General features: G+C 42.3%; 1 protein-coding gene across 3 annotated transcripts in view; it reads left to right on the top strand.

The window, feature by feature from the left end:
* The first annotated feature begins 2,999 nt into the window (after positions 1 to 2,999).
* SEMA3D (semaphorin 3D) overlaps positions 3,000 to 13,865 on the top strand; it is a 138,491-nt gene continuing 127,625 nt past the window's right edge. The window contains exon 1 of one of the 3 annotated variants that reach the window (XM_027733996.2): positions 3,000 to 3,117. In XM_027733996.2, coding sequence (XP_027589797.1) covers positions 3,083 to 3,117 — 35 coding nt within the window. In that variant the 5' untranslated portion in view covers positions 3,000 to 3,082. Of the gene's footprint in view, positions 3,118 to 3,802; positions 3,825 to 4,271; positions 4,310 to 13,865 lie in introns of those variants that run through there. The other 2 variants (XM_027733998.2, XM_027733997.2) reach the window with 2 other exon arrangements.

Below are 13,865 nucleotides of genomic sequence, written 5' to 3'. Positions count from 1 at the left end.
TTGGGATGATCAGGTAAAATACAAAACTAAAGGGCTTACAGAGACCCTTGTCCACAAGGGTTTGCAGGCACAGTCAGTGTTTGCAATATTATATTCCTCAAGTATTGTGTGTGGTGGGAATCAGGATGCAATATAGATGCAATATAAATGCTTGATTCCCTGGGATGACCTGCATACATTTATTCTAAAAAGAGAAAGAAAGAAACAAACAAACCAAGACAAAAATCTCTTTAAGAAGAAATACGTCCATGAATAAATCAGATTACAAGTGCAATGCCAAGAATCTGTCCAAGTTATATTATAATGAAAGGAACAGATCCCAGCCCTGGCTTTAAAGCTGGTTGAGGTGGGACATAAAATCAGTGTGTGCTACTGTGCAGGTGTTGCGTTATGATTGCCAACACTGGAATAGAACAGTTTCTCCTCTTCCCAAACTGGTGAGAGGGAAGTGAGCAGAGGAATCTTGGCCAGTGTTGTGTCTGAATTTTAGTTTATTGCGAGTGTGGAATCCAGTCTGCCAATATGCTTGCACAGTAATTGTAGGAATTTAGTGATGCAAGGCTCCCCAAGGAAGCAAATTTAGTGGCTGAGTGACAAATACAGGCACTTGAGGCTGACTGGATCTGTGCCCAGTGGATTGGTCCATCCCCATCCTTACAAAGACTTCCCCACTTGTGGATCCTTCACTGCTCCAGTTGGCCTACCAGTAGATGAAGGTAAATCAGTTCTGCACTCTTGTGCCTTTATTCATGATGTTTGACACTTTCTTGTCTACTGCTGGAAGCAAAGGTAGGGATAGATGGCTGGGAACAAACACTTCAAGGACATCCAGGTTTGTGAATCAATACCTTATTTCTTGGTCTCGTCAGTAAAGAATGGGAGGTCTCCTTGAAAATTTTCATAGTTGAACATGAGTTACAGGATCTTCTCATGAAGGACCTCAAAGTCACCAAATGAATAGTTGTTCAACTGAAAGAGACTTACTAAGTATGACTTCGCCCAACGTTTGGAAAACAAATCTCCTTCAGAGATATAAGCAACACCATTGCATTGCATCATGCTTCAGGCATTTGTCACTGCTTACAGAAGGAATAAGAGTGCTCAGCATAAAGATAAACACCTACAGCAGCGTGGCAGCATGTTGCTGTCTCATGTTTCTCTTACAGTCTTTACTAAAACTCCATCTATTTGCCTTGACAATTTAGCTCACATGAAAATAGTTTTGCCTGAAATGTGCCAGTTTGGCATTACAGTGTCTGGACAGAGTTCAGACTTATGACCAAGCACAAAAGGAAGGGAATGGAAAGTAACAAAACCAGCTGAATTCTCTTCCTAATTCTAGTTATTTTTGAAAGATCTATTTTCTCATTTAATTCATGCTTGTATTGTTGTCCAATGAGAAAACAAAAATGTAGATATCTGATGATGAACTTCTGTCCTTTCACAAGCCACTCAGTTTTACAGGAAATTTGAACAGTTGCTCTAGGAACTGGGTGTGGAATTTTGTCTTAGGGGAGCCTCAAATTAGCCACAAAAGAAAAAAAATGGAGCAAAACCACTTCACTTTTCAAAAACATCTTTAAAAGAGCCTGTTGAATACTTCTTCCCTACAATAGTCGGTGTCCTTTCTGCAGGAAAAATATTGTCATCATCCTCACCATCATTATAATGATCACATCTTCAAAATGTGGAAAAAAAATTTCCTGTGAAAACTTTAGACAATTTCTGTAAAATTGGCAGAAATTCCTATATTTTTGGGATATTTCCAACACCCTTTTAAAAGCAAATGCAGTCCTGACCAAAATGGTTCCTCAAAGAGGTGACATTAATGCAGACACTGAGAAACTGATGTCTCCCAGTAAAGCTGTACTAATCTGCTCTGGGAATTTCTGAACAGTGGTTTAAAATACAATGCCAAGGAATGCATCAACTGATCTTTTACAATGATACTGTGCAGATGGTGACTGTCTTCTCAGCCTGTGTCCATGGCATGACCTCGTGTAACCCTGTTTGAGAGCCTTAGTAACCAGGAACACAAAAGCATGTTCATTCTCTGCTGTCTGCGCAGAAATGCTACGAACTCTATCAATTTTCCTTCAGCCAACAGCCACAAGAGGGCGGCTTTTTTCCTGGTTTCCTCCACTTTACTCAGTTAGGAGGTTAACTATTTCACAAATTAGTTTTTATAATTCTTAAAAGATAAATCTTCTGCTATATATTCTACTAAAAAAAAATGTTCTCATGATTTGCAAGAAGAAAAAGTAGTTGCTAAAATAAAACCATTTCCAACACCTTTTATTTTTTATTTATTTTTTTTTTACTTTTCACAAAGACCGTAGACTGGTTTAACAAATGAGAAAAGGGGACATTCATGCTGATTTCTTTTTCATAGGAGTCTGAAACATCTCCAGAATGTGAAATAAACAGAACTCTCCAGCATGTTTTCTTTTTATCAGGATTCATATTTTCAGAGTACCTCAAAGCCCAATTCTGTAGTCCAAATGATTGCTTAAAAAACCACAAAGATTTGTCTCCTCATTTTCTTTTTGTTGAGTTTCTTCAGGTGCAGGAGGTGGTTACCGGCATAGTGCTTGAGATGTTCAGGGAGTGGGAAAAAGGTAAAGTGCAAGAATCGTTCTACAGAAATTCAAAACACAGACAGGGCTCAAATCTGCATCATACTCATCACAATTATATTTGTATTGGGCAGTGCCATCCAGGGATTAAAGCAATGGAAAATTTTATCTATGATAATGTGGAAGTTGGGTTTTAAAATCTTCTTTCTTTCTTTTTTTTTTTTTTTTTTTTTGAAGGTCTTAGACAGCAAAAGCCAATAGCAACTATGAAACAACCTGTCTTCAAACTCCTCCCTTTGTCTTGTGGGAATATAAGACACATGTAGATAAGTAGCGTCTGCATTTCTGTGCGCAGAGTTTATAAAAACAGTATCAGTTTGTACTGTAGTAACAAACTGCTTTAAAAACTCAGGTTAAAAAAAATGTGAAGTTGACTTTTGGTGAACTTAAAAGAACTCTGCTATTTAGCTCCTGACCTGTATGCCCAGACCACCCATCTGACTTCTATGCGAATGGTAGGTGAGGATGAAGTTCTGCTGAGGTGAGTAGCATGGTGGAAACTCCAGTATGTTTCTCTGGACTTCTTTGACTATGTTGTTATTTCATGGGAGCAACAGTCGGGGTCTGTTCTGCAAATGAGTCGCCAACTGAAGACTTTCAATCTGAGCTCTTCACTAAGGGAGACACAGTTTTTGAAAGAACCCCAGTGTGTCTTCTCTGGAAGTGTCTGATACTCTGTGCCATGTGTGCAATGGCTCTCAGCCTGTGGGCAGGAAGGCTCTTTCTCGGGCAGCCACAGGAGGAAATATGTTGGAGAGAATGGTTTGGTGTGGGAGTGGGTTGGTCCAGGAGAGAAATTCTCTCTTAGGAAGTGGTCTGCAGTATGCGAAAGCCAGAGAACCACCAGTGTAGCACATTCCAGGGACAAAACAAATAAATGCAAAGGCAGATGTCTCCCTGGCAGCTACAGTTCTGCACGCAGGCAAACTCTTGAATATGCACCAGCCCCGACGTCCGGGACACTGCCCAGCTGTTTCCCCCTTATCAGTAAGTGTGGCAAGCTGGCTTTTTTTTTTTTTTCTCACTCTCAATCTACAAGCCACTGTCCTGCGGTTCAGCCCCAGTGGGAATGTGTCACCGGAACCGTCGTCAGTGGACCTGAGGCTGCTTTAGACACGTCGATGCGGAGTTGCAGCTGTGCAGGGCAATCCCAGCGCTAGGTCGGGATGCTCCTGTGCGACCTCGCAGGTGTGTAATCCGGCAGTGCAGGAGGGGTCTGTGGTCCAGGGCAAAACACACAGGCTCAGGGTCCCTGGGCGCCCGGTCTCGGCAGAGTGGGCACATCGCTGCCACACTCTGTGTTTGTGTGCGCACTCCGACCCTTTTCAGGCAGCCGGTGTCCCTTGTGCCGAGGCCGGGACCTGCGGCGGGAGCAGTGGGTGTGTGCCTGAGCTGGCTGACACACACACCCACACCACACACACGCCCTCGCCGGCAGCAGCTCATTTGCTGGAGGGGTGTGTGCATGTGCGTGCGAGGGTGTGGAAAGGGGTGGCGGGATGGAGGGAGGGCGGCCGAGGGAAAGTCTGACACTCGGCGCAGAAGGAGCGAGACCCTCCGCCGCTGCCGCCGCCGGGGAGGAGCCGCCGCGCTCGCAACGCCTCCGACACCCGGGCCCCGGCCCCGGCCCCGCGCCGGCCGCGCCCCGCACCGGCCGCTCCGGCCCCCGGCAGGTACCAGCTGGGGCACTTTCCGCCGCCGCGGGGAAGGGGTGGAGGGCGGTGTGGGAAAGTGTGCGGGGACCCCGCTGCCTGTCCCGGACTTTCTCTGCGTGTCCCGGACCCTCCGCTCGCCTCTGCTCCGGCCCCGGGAGCAGCGGAGCGGTGCCGGCACCTGGCGGCCCCGGGGCCACCTGCCTGGATGTCACCGGGGAGGAGGGAAGGGGCGGTGAGGGGCGCTGGTTTGGGAGAACACCTCTGCGGGGCTCTGCCCCGGGAGCGCAGGAGTGGTGGGTTTGCGGGGTGACGGGAGAGAAGGAGGCAGTTTTGGGGAGCGGGGGTTTAAAGGCTGGGGAGGTGAGAGCGGCGCAGTCGGAGAGAGTAGTCCCGTTCTTCAGCCCGACATCCCAGCGCCTGCTCCGGCTCCGCAGGCTATGGGAAGGGCAGCTGGGCATGAGCAGCCCATGCTCATCAGCAAGAACTGTTGCTTGCTGGAACGGCGGCAAAATTCCTGCCTTTCCACGCAGTCCTCCAGCATTGCCATGGGCGCGACTGCTGAGCGTGTCCATCACCGGGAGCTGCAGAACACCTGGCTGGCCCGGGGTGCGCACTGAAAAGGGATTATTCCTCTGCTTACAGTGACCACCTCCACTTCACTTTGTGCAGTAGCTCAGGGGGTGGTAAAGCTCCTTGTTTTGCAAGGAATATTACAAAATAAAAGTTGTTGTAGAAGAGAAACATTCCTGAGCACCTTAGGTAATCGGTGACTGTGTGGTGGAGAAGCACAAAGCAGCCACCCATGTTTCCTCAAGAAAGCTTCACTTTGATTTGAATTTGGACAACTGAGCAGTAGAAATCAATGGGACAGTCTGACCAGGAACGGAGAGTTCATTGCTGAGAAAGCAGCAGGAAAACTGTGTCTGTGGCTCAGACAGAGGCCAGAAAGATTCAGACAAGAACCTGTGCAAGAATTTTAGCATGTCAGATTTTCCCTTTTACTGCTTACTTGCACATCTAGGGAACAATTAAAGAGCCTTGTTCACTGTTTACCATTTGGAGGTGTTTAATACTATATGGTACACCTCTTTAATACTGTTTTTCAGATTCTCATTAGTATAGTTGATATGATTTTCATCTTTGCCTTTTAGTTAGTTTATTTTGCGTATTTTGGGCTTGATCCAGAAAAGCACATCATCTCGGACAAAGTATGTAAGGGCCAAAGCCTTTACTAAAACTGTGAAAGCTGACTGTTCAAAGAGCTTTCTGAGGAGGAATTGGGTTTCTTTAATCCATAATTGTAAACCTACTGTCAGAGGTACCCAAATTCTGCAGGTGCCACACCTCTTTTTCTTAAAATTTCCAAGACAAGTCTTGCTCTGAGATGCATCATAAATTGAAGCATTTTTGCCTTGATCGGGCTTAGCAGCTTGGCTTCACTTTTAGTTGAACTTTATTTTGGCTTAGACATCCAGACTAGCCTGAGATCCAGGAATTAAATTTGCTTTCCCTCTTCTTACCATTGGATCAATCCAACAGAGATCTCAGGGTACAGGCAACAGAACAGGTCCTCATTAGGTGCAGTGCTGAAGCACAGAGGGATGTACTCTAGACCAGGGAGAAGCCAAAAGTCTCCTACAGGCAGTATGTGGGCTCTGCCCATGGAGCGCTTTAACCAGAAATGGAAATAGTAGCTTCCCCAGTATCCTCTGCTACGTCTCAAAATACAAGAGTGACTTCAGTTAAAAGAGCTGTTTGGTGCTTTCAGGACAATAATTCCAGGAAGAGAGGAGAGCCTTTCAGTAGTACTGAGTAGCATGACTTAATATCATAAAGCTACAATTTTGAGTTGTGTTCCTGCCTTCAGATTTAGCTTGGTGGGCAGCTGCTGTCAGATTCCTATAAGATTGATACCACTTTTGGACCCCAAACCCAGGTAGTATCCTCTGCCTGCTTCTTTCCAGCTGCAGATTGTATCATCAGCTGACCTTCCAAAACACTGTAATTGCCCTGATCTTACTCTTCATCCCAAAGTTTTTTTTGTTTTCTGAGGGGTGATGTTTTCACTGCAGATACCACCGTGTTCATTACACAAATTTTACTGCACCCTGGTCATTCTCCTGGGATTTTGCAATTGAATTAAATGAAACAAGGCCCTAGGGGGAAAAAAAAGTTTTAAGGTAGAATGTTAAGTGGAAGTGGATGTTGTTCACTGGGAAAGAGCTCTTTAAAGTATTTGTGGATACTGCATCTTTATTACTCAGAGATGAATGATAATTAAGCAGATCATCCATTTAAACAGCAAGATATTAAAAAGCAAAGCCAAAGAATGAAACACTCCCAACAATACCTGTCCCTGTTTTAATCCTAGCAGAAGGGGTGTACTCAGCCTCTCTTTTCATGTTCTATCACAGAACAAGTGGAAGAGTCAATGTCCCACATAGTCAGGACCTTTACAGTTTAATTTGCAGAAAGCCATAATCATTAGAGTCACCCTGGGAGCCTGCTATTAGCTAAGGGTGGTCAAAATAATGATGTATATCTGGGTTCTTTTTGAATCCCTTTTTTTGCTTCTTCTCTCATTCTTTTTGCTGTTAAAAATACAGCAGTTGTAATCTCAGATGTCTCTTCACTGTGTGCCACTGCAATGTAGACATGCCGGTCACCTGTGGCTTCAGAGAGGTTGATTCATCAGCTGGGAAGCAGCTGAATTCCCATCACACGCCAGCATTTCTTTGGCTAAAACCCCTGGTGCTGGAATTGGCCACCGAGCCACCTCTGTACTCTTTGAGGTTTCCTACACGAGGAAATCCTCTGGGGCTGGTTAAGCAGGCTTTCCCACCACGCTCTCCTGGCAAGGCAGCCTGCGGGATTGCCGGAGCTATATTTGGCCCTTTGTCTTTTTAACCCCTGGAAAAAGCCAAAGGTGTGTGCTCAGTGTCATTAAATCAAATAGAGGCAGGGAACGTGTGATGTGTTTGTTTTCCTTGCTTTCTGGATTTTCTCCAACTGCAAACAAGCAACAGAGAAGCTCATAGTAAAGCCATGTGCAGAAGGCTTGAAGTGTAGTGGCTGTATTTAAGCTATGTGTGAAGGAAATTTTGCTCCATGGGTGTGCTATTTTTAACTTTTTTACAGTTCTCCACCTCTGTTGCACTTCTTAACACAGTTTCCCCTCACCCCAACATTTCTATCTGGATTTTATATATTTTATAAACTCAGCAATGGCAGTGAGTCATTATTTAAATGATCCCCATATAAATCTTATCTTATCCTTTCTATCCTTGTGTATTCAGAAAGGCCCCTCTCTGGTATTGTTATTTTTCACATTCTAGAGACATGCTGTGACAACATCCACGTGTTATCTGACAGTGGGTGATAGGAAAAAAAAAGTCAAAGAAAAAAACACAGCCCTTCTATTCTACTCTCTCCAGCTTAGATGGATCCAACATCACATGGAGGGGATCCAGAATGAGTCAGGGAGCAGTGCTGTGGTCCAAAATTCCAGTTTGCATTACAGCTGGGAGGTAGCATTTAGCATCATGTGGATTTATTTTCTTTTAACGGGAACTGCAAAATAATTTATGGAAGTCACATAACCTAATGGGCAGAACAGATAACAGTAAGCCAAGAAGAACCTGGATTCCCATCTGGGTTAAATCATTGACTCAAATTGACTATCAGTGTGATGGGTGTGGTATTTAAGCCTAAGACATTATACTGACCTTAACTAAGTCATTGCACTTCCCCACAACATAACTGGAAAATATGATTTATGTTCAGGGCTTTGCTGGTATCTGACAGTTTACCTAACAACTTCCCTGATCAGACTTAGCACAGGACATTAGAGGTATTTATTTTCAACCTTAATTTGCAGGACAAATCCTAAAGGTTTCAGGATATATATGGCTAAAGACAAATTCATGCTTTAGAGCTTACATGGAGACCTGTAACTTGTGAGGACTTTCTGCACTGCATGAATTTCACACTGTATGTATTACTCAGCTTTCAGTAACATGTATCCTTTTTGTACATCTTTGCATATTTTTCTTCCTGGGCTTTTATAAACAGAAAGACGAGTCGTGAGAGCTTTTTCTTATAATGTGGTCAGTTTAAAAGCAAAATAAATAACCATAATTAAACTGTTTCCAATTTAGTTGGTCAGTGATTCAGGAGACTTGCAGGAATCAGATGTCATGCAGCAGAAGAGAGGCTAAAAGCTCTGTAACATCTGAACATACTCCAAAGATGTGCCAGGTTGTTGTTGTTCTCTTATTTTTTCTTTCTCCAAAAAGAAGTTACCCATTCTCTTGGAACATCCTTTTCTAAAATTCCTGAAGACACTGCAGCTCTGAGTCTGATCTCATCTTGTGTCAACATAACTCAGGACTGAATGCACTGGGAACAGAAAGCCTAGGATTAACTAAAATTATACAAAACTAAGGCTGTCATGAAATGAAAGACTTGCGCCTGTTCTCAGTCCATCTGTACTTAGTGACTTCAAGGGACTTAAGCACATGTTTAAAGATAGACTGCTGTGTAAAATGCTCTCTTGAAAGAGTTACTTTCCTGAAGTCTAAATCTAGAGTGAGATCAAGCCTTTTAAAAGTTGAGTGCAGTCCTGGGGGCTGATGTTGCCAAATATTTTAGTTTAATCTTGGCTAGAATTTTAAGATTTTGAACAGCTAGATCTAATGGTATTTGCCTACCTAGCTTGTTATATTCTCCTGGAATTTATCAATGACACACTCCATATAATTGTGGTTACTTTTTGCCCGTCTAAAATCCTTTTTTGGTTTTGCAAGGGAGAGACTGCAAAGAAGGAGTATGTAAAAAATTCTTTCCTAACCAAAATCAACAAAAAGTTGATTTTTTTGTTTTTCCCTTCCACAATGAAGAAGTAAAACAATGTCTGTTGCTCTCATGCTTAATGTCAAAATCTCTGCTAAAAAATAGCAAGAAGAAATATGATGAACTTTTCATATGGAACTTATTCCCTGCAATTTTATAGTGCACATATATGAGGTTTTATGAAGGCTTTTACTAAAAGGTTTTAAAACAGTGTAATAAAGGAAAAGTGCTCATAATATCCTTTGGTATCTAAAGATCTCCACTTTGAGAGAGAGAAATAAAATAAAGGGCAATGATAAGTAATGGTAGATTTGCAAATGCAGTTCCTTTTCTCCAAGATTTACAGTAAGAACCAGCCCTGACTGTAAAGTTCTCTGCACTGTCGTAATCTGTAGCTTTGCAGGATATAACATTCCTATATCCATTCTCTTACTTCTGAAAGAAATGTTTCACCCGCATATAAATTACTAATCCTTTACTTAATTTTATGTCTGACTTCTTTTTTTAAGCAGGTGCTTGAAAACCTTTATTAAGGACATAAATCTTCAAAGCTGCTACTGTGCTATGTCCTACTAACAGAGTGATCTTGTGTTGCACCTCTGGAGATCCGTTGTTGTTTAATAGAAATCAGAGGGGACACAGGAACAAATTTATCACTTATGTTTATATAGTCATTAGTTACAAGCAGTGGACCTTTTCTCATTGAGAGAAATTTTTATTGATTTATTAGCTATATTTCAGTGGTGTTGGGAGGACCCTGACAAAAATCACAGAATCATCATAGAATGGTTTGGGTTGGAAGGGATCTTGAAGATCAAGTTCCTATCCCCCTGCCATGAGCAGGGACACCTTCCACTAGACCAGGTTGCTCCAAGCCCTGTCCAACCTGGCCTTGAACACTTCCAGGGATGTGGCATCCACGGCTTCTCTGGGCAATGCGTTCCAGTACCCTTACAGTAAAGAATTTCTTCTTAATATCTAATCTAAACTTACCCTCTTTCAGTGTTACTTACTTCTTTCACAGGTCCTCCTGTGTTTAGCAGTGGTGATGTATCCAATTAAAAAAAAAACAAACTCCATTTTCAACCGTGGTGTAGGGCAAGAGTCAGCAAGCGCAGAAGACTGAAGAGATGTGGGTTCCTCAAGTAACAAAAGCAATTCTATTTCACAGAATAAAGAGAAGTCTCAGTCTGGTTTTTTTGTTGTTGTTGTTGAGTGATAGAAGCATCAGGGCAAAGTTGAATTTCTAATGGCATTATGAGATACCCTGTTGTGCATATTTGGCCTAATGACGCAATAAATTAATTACATTGAATTAACATGACTTTTGGTTCCTGTGACCTCCTTAGTTTAGCAGATTAATTTCTGAACAATACAACCTCAAAAAATCCACTTTAATCTGGGGAGGTGTATTGCAAGTAAGTTGGAGGATTTTCTAGATACACGGAGTCTACACATGGACAAACCTGGAATTCTTGGATCCATTGAGCCATGTAATACTTTGAGTTGGAGACTAAGCCTTTGTTTTTCAGCTGGAGCAGAACTTCTTCAAAAGAAAGAAAAAAAAAATCTGTTAGAAATACTATGCAGAAACAGAAACTTACCAAGAAGCAGAACACACAGTTCAGATCTTACCTCTGTTAATGTACCTCAGTACGTTAACATCCAGTTTGCTATGTAAGAGCAAAATATTGTAAGTAGTTAACTTGGAAAAATGGATCAATTGAGAGGAACAGAAATCCAAGCATAAAGGGTCAGCCAATACAAACAGATATCTTTACTACCTCTATCCCCTTCCTAAAGGTGAGATGTAATACCATTTATTTTGTAATGAGCCTTTTTTTTAGGTCAATTTTTTTTTAAAATCTGTGTGTCTTCATTTCAGAGTTTTAAAAGTATTATTCCTGAATGGGATCCTGCAAAAGTAGTCCTGGGTGAGGGGGTCTCATAATGATCATTTTAATGACAGGAAGGCTGTCCACAGATGGGTGGGTTTTATTTTAGCACAAGCTCCTGTACTCATGTACTCTGGGACTAAGGGGTAAACTTCTGCTACAGCTTGCAGATGAAACTACTTCACTGAGGAATTGGACAGTGTCCATGGGAATGAAGGTAGCACACAACATCATTATGTTCCAAAAAAATCAAGATATAACAAGCAGTATCTTCAGTTGGTGTAAATTAGAGATGCATAACTGAATTTAAAGAGTGATTTGTAATAGCTAAGGGCAGTCCTATGTCTTTAGAACAACAGAGAAGGTCTGAAAGCTGAAAAGGGAAAGCAGAGATTTAAGTTAGTGATATACATCAAAAGCATTTGGGGAGAAGAGTTAAAAAGAGCAGCTAGAGACTGAAGCAAGTGCTCATTTCTTGTGCACTGCTGGGGTGATTGAGGTGGGATCCCCAAAAGCCACAAGTCGTGAGGAAAGGTTGTGTAAGCCATCCTATAGGAAGTTAGGAAGAGAATTCTGCAGCTTAAACCCTGTGCTGCAGGTTCATTTGGGATCCTCAGCCTGAGCTCTTCCCTGCAGGTAGGGTCAATCTTTTCCTTGTGACAATATTTTAAATAAAATAAATTGTAAAAAAATCTATAGCACATATTTCAGTGATTCAGGTGCTGAGGTGACCTGGAAGGGCAATTTCTGGTGGGGGTCTGAGCAGTGATGCTACTGGTGCTGGGCAGTGTGGCTTTCTCAGCCACCTTGGTTCCACCTTTTTACAAGTGCTCTGTTGTCAAAGGCCCAACAGAAAGAGAATGTGGCTTGGCATCGTTGCTGCATCATCTTCCAGGGATAAGATTTCTCCTACTGGATCTGTTCCCATTAATGTTTTGGTATCAGTGTTGATATTTTCTATCTGACACTGAGCTATACCATTGAATTAAGCATTAGGAGTCCAATCCTACCTGTTCCCTTAGGAGTGTGCTAACCCTGGGGCTGCTGGTAAAAGGTATTGGGAGAGGTGGATCATCTGCTTTCAGTCTGTGGGAGAACTGGACATGACTGGAGCCCATCCCAGCTTTGCAAGGGAGGTGGGCAGAGCAATGCCTGTTTCTGCAGGCACTGGGCAGTTTGGAACAATCCCAGCTCTATTGCATGTGCACCCAGTGGCCCAGGTGCCAAGGGGACATGATATTAAGCAGGTTTGGCTACATGTGAAGCCTGGAAACAGCAGAAGAGAGGTTTAGTCCTGGTTTTGAATGTTGAACCTGGCTGACTGAAGAGTCAGTTAATATCATAAATCTCTGTTATTAATCTGATCTTTTGTCTATAAAAGTTTTAATAGGCAAGGATGCTTCACATAGCTACTGCCTGAATCATTGTGGTCAGTTGATCTGATGTCTTATACAATCTGTAATCGTGTCAGAACTGAGGTTTTCTCAGACCTGATGAAATCCAAGGTGTTTAAGACCCAATTTATTATTTTGCAAGTTGAACTCAAAGCTTTAAAGGCTTTAAGAAAAAGCTGACTAGATGTAATTTTTGGAATGTCAGTCCCACCTAACCGAGGAAAAAGTGAGAGAATTGATGCATCTGAGGGAGTTAATAACATTGTTCAGACTTGAGTGTCTTTTAGGTGCTGTCTCTAGAAGGAAAAGCACATTTAGCTCTTCTGCTCTGTTCTGTCTGTCTTTTTGAGATGAGTGTCCTGGGTAATACTGTCTGCAGTGTACAGGTTTGTTCTGGAGTTACGATTTGGTGTTTATAGTCCTCTAGTGACATCTACAAAAAGCAGATATATTTCATCTCATAAAGCTGCCTCAGCTTTAAAAAAGTAAAAAAATGGATCTGTGGAAAAGAAATATCTTCCCCAATATAACACCCCTATAACCTGTTCAACTTTCAGTGAAATTAAGGGAGTTTTTGCACGGGCAGATTTTCCACCTTTAGATAAAATCATTATAAAGTGCTTAGGCTGAAGATTGATTAAACTCACAAAATAAAATAAATTAGAAGGGGGAAATGGTGGACAGATATTCTCAAGATATCTGTCTGAAAAAATCATGCATCTGTAATTTAGTTTTTAGGTTTTGTTTTTGGTTTTTGTTTTTTTAACTTCCCCAGAGAGTTTTACCATTTAAGTACAGATCAATTACTATGATGTCCTCAGGAGCCTGAAGCTCCTGTGGCCTTTGTTTCCTGTGACTTTGCTACACCTCATTACTTTCCTAAATGGCATCATGAACACCATTATGAAACTCATAACACAGACAGTTATCTCTTCAATGGTACTTAAAATCAAATCCTTCCTACTTGGTGATAGACGAGTTATTGTGCTTTGGCTCTTAAAGGGATGGAATGATGGAAGGATTGTTTTTTTTTCACAATTTGTTGCTGTTGTACGTTGATGTGTAAGGATGAAGAATAAATACTTAGGCACAATACACTGCTGAAAGCTCCCATGCCAATTTCTGGAGCTTTGCACAGCCTGACAGAAAAGCAGGAGGTACGTGCAGCAAACAGTGCAGGGAGTTTGTCTCTCTTAATCCCAAACATCTGGTTTCAAAACAAGCAAAAAAAAAAAAGCAGAATGCAATTGTCTTACTCAATTTAACAGCCAAGGTGTAGTTTAGCCTTGTTTTTTCCATGGTGCTACTGCCAGCACATTCTGCACACAAGGGCTTGGTCTCTCCTAACTGAAATTGCCCATCCTCACCTCTTTGCCGCAGCAGTTCTCCAGGTGGTTTCAAGGCACAGGACAAGTTGCTCCTGCTTCCAAACTC

The sequence above is a fragment of the Pipra filicauda genome, unplaced genomic scaffold, assembly GCF_003945595.2.
Source record: "Pipra filicauda isolate LSUMZ 115617 unplaced genomic scaffold, ASM394559v2 scaffold101_size5749837_pilon, whole genome shotgun sequence".
In the NCBI taxonomy this organism is placed as follows: domain Eukaryota; kingdom Metazoa; phylum Chordata; class Aves; order Passeriformes; family Pipridae; genus Pipra; species Pipra filicauda.
Note: the sequence above shows the minus strand (reverse complement) of the source record. Positions and strands in the feature narration are given on the sequence as shown.